This window comes from Eptatretus burgeri, chromosome 2 (assembly GCF_056783735.1).
Source record: "Eptatretus burgeri isolate ZD-2024b chromosome 2, Ebu_testis_v1, whole genome shotgun sequence".
Taxonomy (NCBI): Eukaryota; Metazoa; Chordata; class Myxini; order Myxiniformes; family Myxinidae; genus Eptatretus; species Eptatretus burgeri.
In genome coordinates, this window is record NC_140962.1 from 117,272,735 (window position 1) to 117,287,081 (window position 14,347).

General features: G+C 37.5%; 1 protein-coding gene across 1 annotated transcript; it reads right to left on the bottom strand.

The window, feature by feature from the left end:
* Positions 1-337: 337 nt before the first annotated feature.
* Positions 338-13,173, bottom strand: LOC147032904 (uncharacterized). Its single transcript, XM_085870925.1, has 5 exons — positions 13,041-13,173; positions 11,611-11,713; positions 9,091-9,225; positions 4,180-4,296; positions 338-2,432 (listed from the first exon to the last, which is right to left on the bottom strand). The coding sequence occupies exons 2-5, from the start codon at positions 11,703-11,705 to the stop codon at positions 2,348-2,350; spliced, it is 432 nt and encodes a 143-aa protein (XP_085727051.1). The 5' UTR covers positions 11,706-11,713; positions 13,041-13,173; the 3' UTR covers positions 338-2,347.
* Between the last annotated feature and the right edge of the window lie 1,174 nt (positions 13,174-14,347).

Below are 14,347 nucleotides of genomic sequence, written 5' to 3' on the forward strand. Positions count from 1 at the left end.
GCTCGTTGAATTCAGTAACCTAAAATATAAATATTCTTCAAATTTCAATTCAATCGGATAAAAATTGAGGATTTTAGAAAGCTCACAAAAGTTGCTGACCTTTGGCCTATGTTGACCTTTTCACCTCAAAAACTGAGCTGTTAGCTCCACTTTTTCCTTATGACAAACTCTACCATGTGGTGAAGTTTCGTGAAGATTGGTTTTAAATTGTGACCTGCAGGTGACAAACAGTCAGACAAACAGGCAGACAGAATAACAAAATCGACTGACCAATATACTTTAAAAATCTTCGATTTTACAAGTAATAGGAACAATAATTAATTAAAAAACAAACAAAAATGAAACAAAAGGTTTATTGACACAGCCATTGTGAATACAGTGGAAAAATTGAAATCAACGACACAGGCAAGTTGATTCCCATTGACCTCACAAACATGGCTAGAGTGAGTCTGAGTGAGACAAAGCATTAAATTATTAAATATTACTGACCTAAGAAAAACATTATTTACATGAACCACGCTTCCTGCTAAGACACTCTTAACCATGAACATCTGGTGTCACCTCACAACCCCATCAATGCAGCCCTCCAAAAATTGAGCAAGCTGTCTTCACTGATAACACCAGGTTGTCAATGACACAGTGTCACCTGTCTACCTGCTATCCATAAAAATGCTACGTGTAGATTCATTCCATGCTACATTTGTCTTACATGTGGGGTTCCCTGGATGTAGACGTTGAATTTTCACAGGGAAAGGGCCAGTTAGAGTCGGGCACAACTCCTCCAAAGGGGAAGGGCAGTATTATTTGCTTAGAAAAGAGAGGGCCCCAGGTATGTATGAATGTTTAAAGGAAAGACGTAAAAGGATTCATACTGTAGCTCCGTACTGGCGGGGCAGAGCTTTGTAGCTTCGTGTGAGGTCACATGTCAATCAAGTAGTTATGGCAGTATAAAGCCCGGTAAGGCTGGATTTATACCCTCCTTTTAATGATAACCATTTCTTCCAATTAAAAAGCCGCTCTAAAGCCTTGCCACTCAAATTGAGCCTGGTTTCCCTGGCACAGAATTGGTGGGGGACAAATTGTAAGGGGTGCTTGATCATGTTATGGGAAGCAAGTTTGGCTCTCCATCTGTGATTAGGATATATAAACAAAAACAAAAAACAAGCTGCAGTGGGGATAGTTCAGTTGGGACTCAAGTTGGAACTTCAGTTAAAACTTAAATTCGAAACAGTGAGAGTCAGGACTTCATCTGGTCTTCAGTTGATCTTTGGTTAGCAGTGACAGCTGGAGAGGAGGAAAAGTTGAACATATAGGGAGATCGGAAATGGCAACTGGAGTGGTATTTAAAATATAATGTTGGAAAACACTGGAGAGTGAAACCTGCCTTTACCATCAAGCACAAATCAGTTATGCTGTTATGCTAACAGCTGCAGACCATACCTTCATCTGGATCCCATCCCAGCCCACTGGACCTGTGCCAGACATGCCATGAGCAGAGACACCTTCATATATTTTCTGCTTCCATGGCTTAAAGGTTTATTTGCAAACCCCATCTTTCCCTTTGTTGGTTTAGTCTTGAAGCCATATTATAAATTAAGTGCGTGTTCTGTGTTGTCTCGTTGGGGCTCGATTTCTGCTCACCCTCTCATCATGTAACATAGTGTGGATAGTAATTAATTGATTATGGCTGTGTTTGTTTTTTAATCACCATTTTTGTTATTAAAACTGCTATTTAATTTAATGGTGTGGGGATATTTTCTCTTCCTGCCATCAGGCTATTATAGTGGGTCAACTTAGCTAAATATAGCATAACAATTGTGCATTTTGGGAGGAAAGCACCAAATTTGGCATACTAGTAGCCTATCATATTATGAACAGATTTGGATATTTTTTTTTGATGGCAGTGGAAAATATCAAAACTTTTGATGGCAGTGGAAAATGGCTGCCACAGCCATCAGCGGCTGAATTTGACATGGCGCAATATCCAAATCTGTTCATAATATGTTAGGCTACTAGTGTGCCAAATTTGGTGCTTTCCTCACAAAATGCACAATTGTTATGCTAAGTTGCCCCACTATTAGGAAAAAGAAGCCATTGTAAAAGTATGGGGTTTTCATTTTCCCACACACGGTTTAAAATTTGGCCAATTATCATCCAGCTCTCCCTGTGCCATGCCCCACATGTATGGCAGGGATGAACGAAAAGTTTGCACACCCGACACACTTGAAAATATATTAAATTACAGTCAATTTCTCCCATGATCCAACACTTCAAAAAACTTTTCATCGTAACATTTCTCACCTCACTCATCACAAGCATATACATACTTCACTTGTCTCTAACAGTTTTAAGGATCTACTCGAGAGGGTAGTGCTTGGCTTCTGGACAGGGAGTTTTTCACTCTTCTTGAGTGCCACGTTCTGACAGATGGGCTGCAAGATAAAACATTATAAAAAAAAAAATATGAACAAGGACAAGAGTTCATTACACACCACACATAAAAACAGAAAATAAAACTAAAAACATTATTTCAGTTCCTTTTTGCGCTATACTTCATTAACATTTTACTATAACTCGTATAACGACTACGGTTGACTATTTGAACCTCCCCCGATTCATGAACCTGGGATCCCCATGTACAAATCCCATAAACTGTATTAATTCTTCTAAGGACTATGCTGCCCTAATATCCTTGCAATCTATATGAAAATGCACAGATTTTTTTTATGAATGTCCTTATTCTGCACCTGTTTATGTACAATGTCCACCATGAGCCTTGATGAGATGAGATGTACCATCCTCTTTACAGAGCGTTGGTGCTGCTGCAGCAGTTTCTTGGCAAGGGTTATGCTGGGTGGATTGTCATTGCCTTCTCTGTAGTCATTCAGCACAGGAATTTGTTATTCGTTCAGGGGGCTGAATTTGATAACTTATTCAATTTGATAGCTTCCCTAATCTTCGTGAATGACACAGTGGGATCCTTAGCGTCTACCAACTAATGCTGGCAAATGGGAACCATGAGCCTTATATCAGATTAAAATAAATTGGCGAACTGTATTTAACCTCTTTGTCTAAAAAAGACAAACTCCAATGACCTTTTATACTTTATCTATGATCATCCTTGACCTTGATTCCTACATCAAAGAAGCATCAAGATGTGATTATTGGAGTACTGGCATCTTTCACTTTCAAAGTGGATCTATTTAAACTGCAGCTTTTCAAGCTGATAAGGCAAACAGAGAGGCAAAAAGTTCTTGGTTGAATGCTAGAAAAACACGAGTAATTCAGATTTTCTCACGAATATAAATGTTTATGAGACTGAATAGCAGAACAATGGTTCTGAAATTCTTCCAGTGCTATTGGCATTCACCCCTGCAAACAATAACACTCCCATGTGATATTTGCAACAGCCAAGCAAAGTGGTTTGACTGCAGAAACCATTGACTTTGAAATGAGAACCACGGTAAACTAAACCAAGGTAAACATTGTAATGTTCCGATCATTGCATCTTTCATTTAATTCGAGTAAGAGGTGGAAGTGGGTGGTGTTGCTTTTTTTATCGGCAGCCTTCAGTGACCAACCCAAGTGGTAGTAAGCGTTTATGAGTGTGCATGAAGCGTGGACTGGTGTCACGTATAGGCCAGCCGAAGTGAAGCAGATAGATTGCCCACTCCTCATGAGCCATTAATGAGCTAGCTGGGCTTTCACTGACAATCCAGTGACCATCTGATAATTTGGAGACTAAATATTGTTTCTCGAAGGGGCCAATAAAAATTCTTACAATTGCTCTCATTAACCAAATGTGACCTTACAACATTTGGGATAGAGTGCACAGTGTTCTCATCACTACACAAACACTTTGTCGACACTTATCACCACCAATCATGTGATGCTTGTTTGGCATGGCAATCAACTTGGAAATGTGAAAGGTTAAGTTTACTAAAAGAGCTGTTTGTCAAAGCGCGAATGTAAATATAGGATAATGCCTTAACATTTGTGTTTTTAAGCAAGATGATACAATGAACACGAGTTAGCTGACAAGTGATGACAGTAATTCATATAAAGTAGAGGGTACGTCATCACATAACCCATGTCCTCCATGATATGTACATGAACAGATGAAAAAGACACCAACATTTGTAGCAATTTGAATGAAGATAGAGAAACAAAGTAAATTACAGATGTTGCTTTTCCAATAGCCAGTGGGCATCACATCCTGAAGACTTCAAATCTTTGTCCTCCCTAGTAATAAGACGTTTGGAACCGATCTCGGATATTGCAGTGGCCGTCTGCCATCTGTCGACAGAGACAGATTTGATCCTTAAAACAAACTTGGGCTTCCGAAGACATAAAACCAAACTGCCAGCAACATATCCACACCAAAATATTCAGTGACTGACTCAAACTATTACAAAGGCATTACAAATTCAAACTATTACGAAAGTACGATCTCCTGAAAGGTACAAGCATTTACAAGGAAACTTAGACACACAATAAGATATTTTGGTTCATTATACCAATGTTGTATCTATACCCAATTAACCTAATTGATCACTTCAATTATCTTCCATGTACCAATACAACCCTGTTATCACCTTTACCTTAATCAAACTCAATATCTCCACCCTTTTCATAACAAACTTAGATATTAAAACGAATCTTTTTGGAGGGAATTTAGCTCTGTATTTATGCACAATAGCTGAAAAATATATCGTTGGATCTTTAACATCCAATGCATTTGGAACAGAAGGCTGAATGTTCTGAGACATAGCATCTCTTGCTGGCAATGCATCAGAATGATGGTTTTTGTTCAAACTGATATTGGTGGAAATGCTGAACATGTTATCTTTTTGCACTCTTAATAATAAAACATATAACGTCGTATAATTGCGGAAAATATACCGCACTCGTTGATTGAACAGGTAGCGACTCCTCATGAAGGCATTTTTATTTGGATTTTACTGCATCAAAAATCAAACATGAGCCCTGAGTTCCAAAGTAATTCTCTGTTGCAGGCCGGATCAAGATCTCTCAGTTGCAGTGCGAAACCTCGAAAATTTGAGAATGGTGCATGCTGTTGTTTCTAGCTTTAGCCTGTTACACTAAACCCTTAATTGCAATCTGGAAGTGAATATCCACATAGTAATATTGCTGCACCAGCCTCAGCTTACTCATTAACAAAACATACTTGTGAGCCACCAAGGACAATTTATAGCAGGAGATGAATGAAGCTTTAACTAGCCACAAGATGGTTCATCAAGAACACAATACAGAGTAAAGAACCATATGTTAAAATTAGTGAAATAGAACAATGAGAGAATGAAAAAGTTAAATGATCAATTCAATGGTGCTTGTGCATATATATATATATATATAAATATATATATATATATATATATATATAGATATATATATAAATATATATATATATATATATATATATATATATATATATATATATATATATATATATATATCTATTTATATATATATACATACAGATGTGGAATGTGAAGCCTGGTGTTGGAGAAGTGGTTAGGGCAGCGGCTTGGGATCCAAGAGGTCCTGAGTTCAAGCCCCGTTGAGCCGCTGAATTAATACACCAGGGGGTTGACTCAGCCTGTCATCCTTCCGAGGTCGGCAAAATGAGTATCAGTATACTGGGCCGGTGTATACCCCGGTTAAAATAGGTGTACCATATCCCTGTGTCGTAAGAGGCGACCAGGGTTGCGTCAGGAAGGGCATCCGGCGTAAAACACGTGCCAAATCACTATGCGGATCATACGGATGATCCGCTGTGGCGACCCCTAAGAGGAGCAGCTGAAAGAAGAAGAAGAAGATACAGATGTGGAATGTGACAAGCACTTCCCCGATCTCCAATGGACAAAAAGTTCTACACCAAAGTGTCACCTCCAATCTGGAGGCATCAGCCTGGCAACTCTGTCAAACGGACAAAGATTACAAGGTCAACATCAGTTAAACATCAAACGGAGCCACCTGTCTGGATATCAGGATAATTTCCTCTTATGGAGGCACTTTTTTGTACAAAACAAAGACAAAAAAAAAAAATCAAAACATTTAAACAGCTTGGAACATGCACCCTGACCCCACGGCCAAAGCACACAGCCCAACAAGACTGTCCTGTTGGCAGACACATGCCCCTCAGCCCAAGGCTGAAGCACATGGTCAAACAAACACACACACACACATCCTCACCCCGAAAGGTCAGATTTCTTGGTCATCCAATTGGACAACTCCATAGGAGTGAGCCCCTGTGACTTCAACAGCATGCCGTCCTGAATTTGGGCTTGTTTGCCGTCAATCTGGATGGCATACCAATAAATATGTAACCAATGATAACCACATTCGTCGTTTAAATATAAAAACTGCATAATCCGCAAAGAACAACCAACCTTGAGACGGATGGTTCTTCTTTGCGGATTATGCGGTTTTACCGTGGGAGACATAATTCGTGGCAATGCTCACCATAACAGCCAGGAGGTGTGATTGATGTTTAAACGACGAATGTGCTCATCATTGGTTTATTTATTTCTCGGTATGCCATCCTGATAATGGAAAACAAGCCCAAATTCAGGACAGTATGCTGTTGAAGTCACGGGTGCTCACTCCTCTGGAGGGGTCCAATTGTATGACAATTCATTCTGGCCCTTCGGGGTTAGGATGTGTGTGTGTTTGGTTGGCCATGTGCTTCAGCCTTTGTGCTGAGGGGCATGTGTATGCCAACATGACAGACTTGCTGTGCTGTGTATCTTGGCCATGGGGTCAAGATGCACATCTCAAGCTGTTTAAATGTTTTGATTTTTCAACCTTTATTTTGGATAACAAGGCACCTTCAAGATGCAAACAAGCCCGAAATCCATATATGCGCCTCCGTTTGATGTTGACCATGTAATCTTTGTCTGTTTGTCAGAGTTGCCAGGCTGAGGCCTCCAGATTGGAGGTGACACTTTGGTGTAGAACTTTATGTCCATAGGAGATCGGGGGAGTGCTCATCACACACCACATATGTCGATTTACCCGCCGATCGTGCCATGTGCCTTCTGGTTGAATGGTTTGCATTTGTGGGAACAATTGTTTGGGTGGCAGACGGATGGTTGTTCTTTGTAGATTATGCAGTTTTACCATGAGACATAATCCACGGCATCACCATAACAGTGATACGTGTGTGTGTGTGTGTGTGTGTGTGTGTGTGTGTATGTATATATACATATACATATATATATATATATATACACACACATACATACATAATATTATATAAGATATATATGTATGTATATATATATATATATATATATATATATATATATATATATATATATATATATATATATATATATATATATATATATATATATCAACTCCTCTCATGCTCTTCTCGCCAAATAAGCTGCATAAGGCAACCATGCAAAGCTTTGCTAGATAAACCCGTTGCCGTTTCAACCCTTCCCAGAGTTCCTTTCTGTAAAGGCATTTACAAGAAAAAATATGAGTTCCTCCACAGCTGAAAAGAGTTCCTCCCTTCTCAGAGTTTCAGCTGTGGAGGAACTCTGGGAAGGGTTTGAAACAGCAAGGGGCTTACCTTGGGTCACCTTTCTTGGTTGCTTTATGCAGCTTCTTCAGCTAAAAGAGCATGGGAGGTGTCAATTTATTTATATAATCTTAGCCACCTGGGTTTAATTGATTCGGTGAGAGCTGATTGGTTATTCCCTCCATTATCAGGTGAGAGATATGGGTGGGTCTTCATATTTCATATATATATATATATATATATATATATATATATATATGTATATTTTTATATTTGTATATATATGTATATATATATATATATATATATATGTATATGTGTGTATATATATATATATATATATATATATATATATATGTATGTATATATATATATATATGTATATGTATATATATATATATATATATATATATATATATATATATATATATATGTATATGTATATATATATATATATATATATATATGTATATGTATATATATATGTATATATATATATATATATATATATATATATATATATATATATATATATATATATATATATATATATATACATATATACACACATATATACACACATATAATGTTTGATGAAACTTTTAAAATTGATCACGTGTTGTACATCACAAAAACTCTCCAGCATTGTTCATTAAGGCCAAGTATGATTGCAGTAATAATAACCCAAAAATAATTTTCAGTTGTACAGTGCATCCCAGTAAGCATCACTTTGTGGAAAATTATATTTTTGTTGCATTTTCTAACACAAAAACATTACAATATGGTCCAGCAAGGCCAAATATGGTTACATTTTATCCCAATTTTTTCAAGTGTACAGTGTGTTCTGGAAGAAAGTGTCACTTTATGGAAATTTCAGCACTTTAAATTGTCCACTGAAGGTTGGCCGATACTAGTTAGAACACTTTACAGTAATAGCAACGAAAATGATTTAAGAAAAAAAACCAGATGAACAGATGTGTCAATGTAGGACACTAAATGTCTTTCAAAGAATTACAAAATCTGTCTTTTTTGTTGTTCCCAACTGAGGACATAACTCATGATGCTTCAGGATCCCAGGTTCAAACAGCATACTATATACAGTGTCGATTTATTCATTCTCTACAGTATCCTTGTACTTCACATGAAAGTAGTGATATTTAATAATAATGTTGTTTTGAATGTGATACGAGTCAACGGACCCCTCCACAAACCCCTATGGACAAAAATGCACATGAAAACTACAGTTTTATTATTAGAAAATATTCAACAAACTTCAAGTGATGATTCTTGATTATTCAACAAATACTAATCAATTGAAGCATTTGAAATAATTATTTGAGAAATTACAATGTCCACTTTTGTAGGAACAACAAAGAAGGATAATTTTAAGTTTAATAGAATTATATTATGATGCAATTTAAACTGCTTACTATTGTGTATATACATCTTAAGTCATGAGAATCCACATGAGAATCCATTCATGAGAATTAATGAGAATTAAGTTGAATAATGAGCTGTGCTTTTGTGGCCATGTGTACCTGCCACGTTTGGAGTTCATCAGCCAGTTAACAAAGTCCCTGGCCCGAACGTTGTCCAAGAACTTGCTGTAATCGCTTGTGAAAGTGCCCTCGGAATGACGCTTTGTGATCGAGTGCCCCGCTTTCTTCAAAAACCTGAGGACATAATAATTCTTTCACTTAGCAAAGATCAAAAGAGTGGCATGAATTGATGCACAACATTGTCTGTTGCAAAATGGTTATCAGAATCCTGACAGAGGAGAAATAGATATGAATTACAATATATATCTCATCAGATCATGGACTGCCATGCAACAGTGCAGTCTGCAATGTTCATATGGATTTACCATACACAAGTTTATATAAACACCATTCGTGGATGACAGTTTCAGCCAAAGTCCTCAACAAGCCATTATAATTCTTCATATAATACCAATGCAGCCGAGCCAGAGAAAACTGATGCACATTGGAATATGCAGTCGAGTCCCTTGACTTAAAAAACCTCAAATTAATAAATTAATTACTTTTACAGTAGGCCTGTTGCATGGAGCAGTCAAATAAATACCCTTTCTGACAAGTAGAGACGAAATAAATTTAAGACATGAAATAGTAATGAGCATGCAAGTAATTAAGGAAAGTGCTAGAAATCTACTATATAAATGGCAGTCCTTCTGTCTGTGTCTGTCTGTCTGTCTGTTTTTTTTTGTGACGAATAAGCTCCTAGACCAGTGAACCGATCTTGATGAAACTTTACACATATATAGAACTAACATTCAGCTCCAGGATGCGCTAAGTGGCTCTCCATAAAAATGAAAACAAAATATATTAAAAAAAATTATATATATATATATATATATATACATATATATATATATATATATATATATATATATATATATATAAATATATTATATATATACATATATATATATATAATAAATTAAATTTCCATTAGAAAAAAAAGGCTTTGGAATAGTGTGCCGGCGTATTAATCATAACAAAAGGCTTCATGGTTAAAAACGCTCGGGTTTTTTGAAATACAAAATGTTCGTATTCGTTGACTTTTTAAACATACACATTCTCCTCCTGTTATTTGAATTCTCGAACTGCACGCGCATGGCAACAGCTAACTGCTGATCGATCTGCTCATGAAAGAGCCAGGCAAGCAGAGTCAGCTGCAGAGAGAGAGAGAGAGAGAGAGAGAGAGAGAGAGAGAGAGAGAGAGAGAGAGAGAGAGAGAGAGAGAGAGAGAGAGAGAGAGAGAGAGAGAGAGAGAGAGAGAGAGAGAGAGAGAGAGAGAGAGAGAGAGACACGTCTTACTGCTGATATATCTGCTCATCTACTATATAAATGGCAGTCCTTCTGTCTGTCTGTTTGTTTGTAACCAATAAGCTCCTAGACCATGTGAACCGATCTTGATGAAACTTTACACACATATAGACCTAACATTCAGCTCCAGGATGCGCTCAGTGGCTTTCCATAAAAATGAAAAGATATATATTAAAAAAAAATGGTTTTCGAATAGTGCGCCGGCATATTAATCGTAACAAAAGGCTTCATGGTTAAAAACGCTAGGGATTTTTGAAATACAAAATGTTCGTATTCATTGACTTTTTAAACATACACATTCTCCTCTGTTATTTGAATTCTGAAACTGCACGCGCACGGCAGCAGCTAACTGCTGATAGATCTGCTCATGAAAGAGCTAGGCAAGCAGAGTCAGAGAGAGAGAGAAAGAGAGAGAGTCGTCTTACTGCTGATATATCTGCTCATGAACGAGCCAGGCAAGCGGAGTCGGCTGCAGAGAGAGCGTCACATAACTGCAAATAGAGCATCACACCGACGGGCGAGAGAAGCACAAGACTCACGTTCCAGCTTTCTTGGTCCGGTTTTGGCAGGACATCAAGGACAGTTGCCACTGCTGCTAGAAACATTGAGTGGCTCAAGGCCGCCTTCAAATATGACCTCTCTGAGGATTACGGCAGCATAAAGCCTTCCTTCCATAAATCTGAGGAATAAAAGAAGCCTTCCCAATTTTCCCCATACAACTAATGCCTCAGTCTAACTAGCGTGAGGAAAATAGGGAAAATTTCCGGGTATTCCCGGGTACTTCAGCTCGTGGGTAATAAAAAGCTCTTTTGGATTAACAAAGAAGTGTCCGAAAGAGAAGTGTGAAAACATGCATCTTAGGCAATTAAGCCAAATGGATTCATCAAGAATACAAAATCAGCTTAAATGCAAATATACAGACCAGCAGGATACTTTTCCAAACAAATAATTATTTCACGCCGGAGATTAATCAATCAATTAATTCAGAGTTCGGACATATGAGGCTCAAAACCAAGATGCAAGCAGAGAACAAGACCAATCAGAGATATATATATATATATATATATATTAAGTTAACCTCAGACATAAATGGTGTAATATGTTGTTAGAGATTATGAAACTAGGTGGAGCTAGCTGAGCATATAACTGGACAGGAAGGAAAACGAAACAAATGGGACATGAACAATGCAGTCAAAACCGAAATGTTCTTACCTGTGGCGTATGGCAGCTGCGTGGCTTGGCAACGAATTACTTGTGATCATAATTACCAGGAACAACAACATCACAAGAAGTCGGTTTGAACTCATCTTAGCAGCTGTAAGGGATAGAGAAAAAGGACCAGGATAAAACTTGATAAAAGTGAGTTTACATAATTTACAAATTGAATAAACCAAACTGGAGAACACTCGGTCTAAATCACAAACATAATTATTTCAAAGAGAAGAAGAATAAGAAGAAGAACCAAGTTTGATCAACTCTTACTGGTTGGTGATCACTAAGTGTTTGGTCGAACTTAAAAAAGCGAATTGACGAAATCATTTAACTTCCTACATTTTTGCAATTATTTAAAGTGAACAATTTGCCTCGTTTCATTCTACGACCTTCCATTGAGCGACACACTTACTGATCAACCCTCTCTTATTCGGCTTCTTGTCCACAAATGGACAATCACGGGTAAAAGTCCAAACATCAGGCTTTTTATCTCACTCTACCTTCCTTTTCATCCCATTACGGAACTTTATCCTTGAACTGGCCTACATTTTTGCTGTGCTCACTGTATTTTAACGTAAATGAAGATAGTATTGAAATTGAGATAATGGAGGCACGTAATCAGCAAATAGGACATTGTGAAACAAAAGAGGAACTTCCACTGAACACACAGTGAACTGGACTAGAGTACAGCAATAGGTTCCTAAAGAAGAGCCGAAACAAAGCAGCTGTTTATGCAATCAGTTAATTTTCAAATCAGCCTACAAGTTAAGGATGCTGGGAGAGCAGATATACATATATATATATATATATATATATATATATATATATATATATATATATATGTATATATGTGTATATATATATATATATATATATATATATATATATATATATATATATATATATATATATATATATATATATATATATATATATATATATATATATGAAATCTACTCCCTTTTGAAAGGTTGAGCCTGGGTTCGAATTTCGGCTAGCACCTCTAAACCGTCATCCTAATGTTTCAAAAAGGAGTGTCGCATCAATAGTCCATCGGAGCCGACATCGTGGGATGACCTATCTGCCAGAATTGGACGTTGGTGGACTTTAACACCCTGCAGTGGTTTTCCCTAAGAGCAGGCAAGTTATTTCCGGCACCCTGCCCAAATGATAAATTTCTGTCACCTTCAGTTGAACGTCAGGCTTGGCCAGGCGTTACGTGACTGTCTTTGGGAAAAAAAAACGTTCTTTGGCCAACTCCAAAAGAAAATCGAAAAACTTGGAACTCTTAAAGAAGTATAAGACGAAGCGTAAAGAACACTGAAACTGTCGGGAAATATGTCTGAAAAAGTTAAGATGAACATTGCACAGAAGAGAAGCCAACAAGCAATGAAGATGCCACGTTGTTAATATACATTACATTGCAGTACCTGGTCAGCAACTTCATGGACGGTGAGCATCAGAATACTCTGGGTCCGATTTTTTTCGACCTTTTATCCTAAAATAAAAATGAGGTACCACCTGTCATAATGATCCACGCCCACATGACGTATTCGGTGTTCCGATGTCAACCTTGACTCATCAGATGGAGTCAGGGTGGGCATATGGAACTTGGTGGGGGGGGGGGAGGGAGTGAAAGGGGACGTGTCAATTGAATGAGATCAAAATATTTAATTTACATTTATTTTATTACAATCAGATTTTAAGAATATATCCAGAATAAAGCTTTTTGAAAAAAAAATTTGTGCAAATTATTGTTAAATTTCACGTTGGAACATAAACAGTTTAAAACAATGAGGATAATTTAAGGTTAATATTTCCACTAAATATTTTCAATAAAAGTTGTTCATTAAAGTCAAGACTCTAGGGGTGGGGTGGGGTGGGGGGATTGTTGGAACTTTTTATTATTATGTTTTTACCTTCATGGTGAGAAAAGTTTGATGATATGATATATAAATCATCATCATCATTGTACCACAACACTCTTGACAAAGCAGTCTCTCAGTAAGGGTTGTGATGGGTGATTTGCCTGGGAAGGTTCTTCCCAACAGAATCTCATGGTAGCAATTGGGAATTTGTTCAGGGTGTCGCCCATAACTTGTTTACTCTTCATGAAACAGTGATCAGGATCTTCAACGTCCACCAACAACCCACGACTGAAGTGCAAGATGCGTCTTTCTGATACCTCGCCCAACAATACGAAACGTCAGGATGATAAAAACCCAGGCTAGACAGTTCACCGGTGAGTGTGCACATAAGTATAACCTCTCCTGCCAGCACGCACACCAGTAACGATGTTTCAACGAATATGATGCTGAAACTATTGGAATATTTTGTACAAATCAGCAACATGGGGTGAGATTGTGATGGAGGTGTATATGTATATATAATATATATATATATATATATATATATATATATATATTAATATATAATGTTGTGTGCACGGGGGGGGGGGGGATGCCAAGTCTCACTCCGTGGCACCCAAGCGTAGCAGCCCCTCTGAAATTCCTTCCACGCGGGGTGCACTTCCATATAATTATTTAATTGTGGTACTCTGCCTTGACTCAGTGCTAGCAAAACAGCCTCACAGCAAAATATTACACGAGGTTGTTTGCCATTACATTCCCATTTATAGTCAGGGGCAGGAATTTGGAAATTGTTCAGGGTGCCGGTGATTAGCTCGCCTACTTTTCAGGAAGGACACCATGGGATCTTTAACGTCCACCAACTCGGC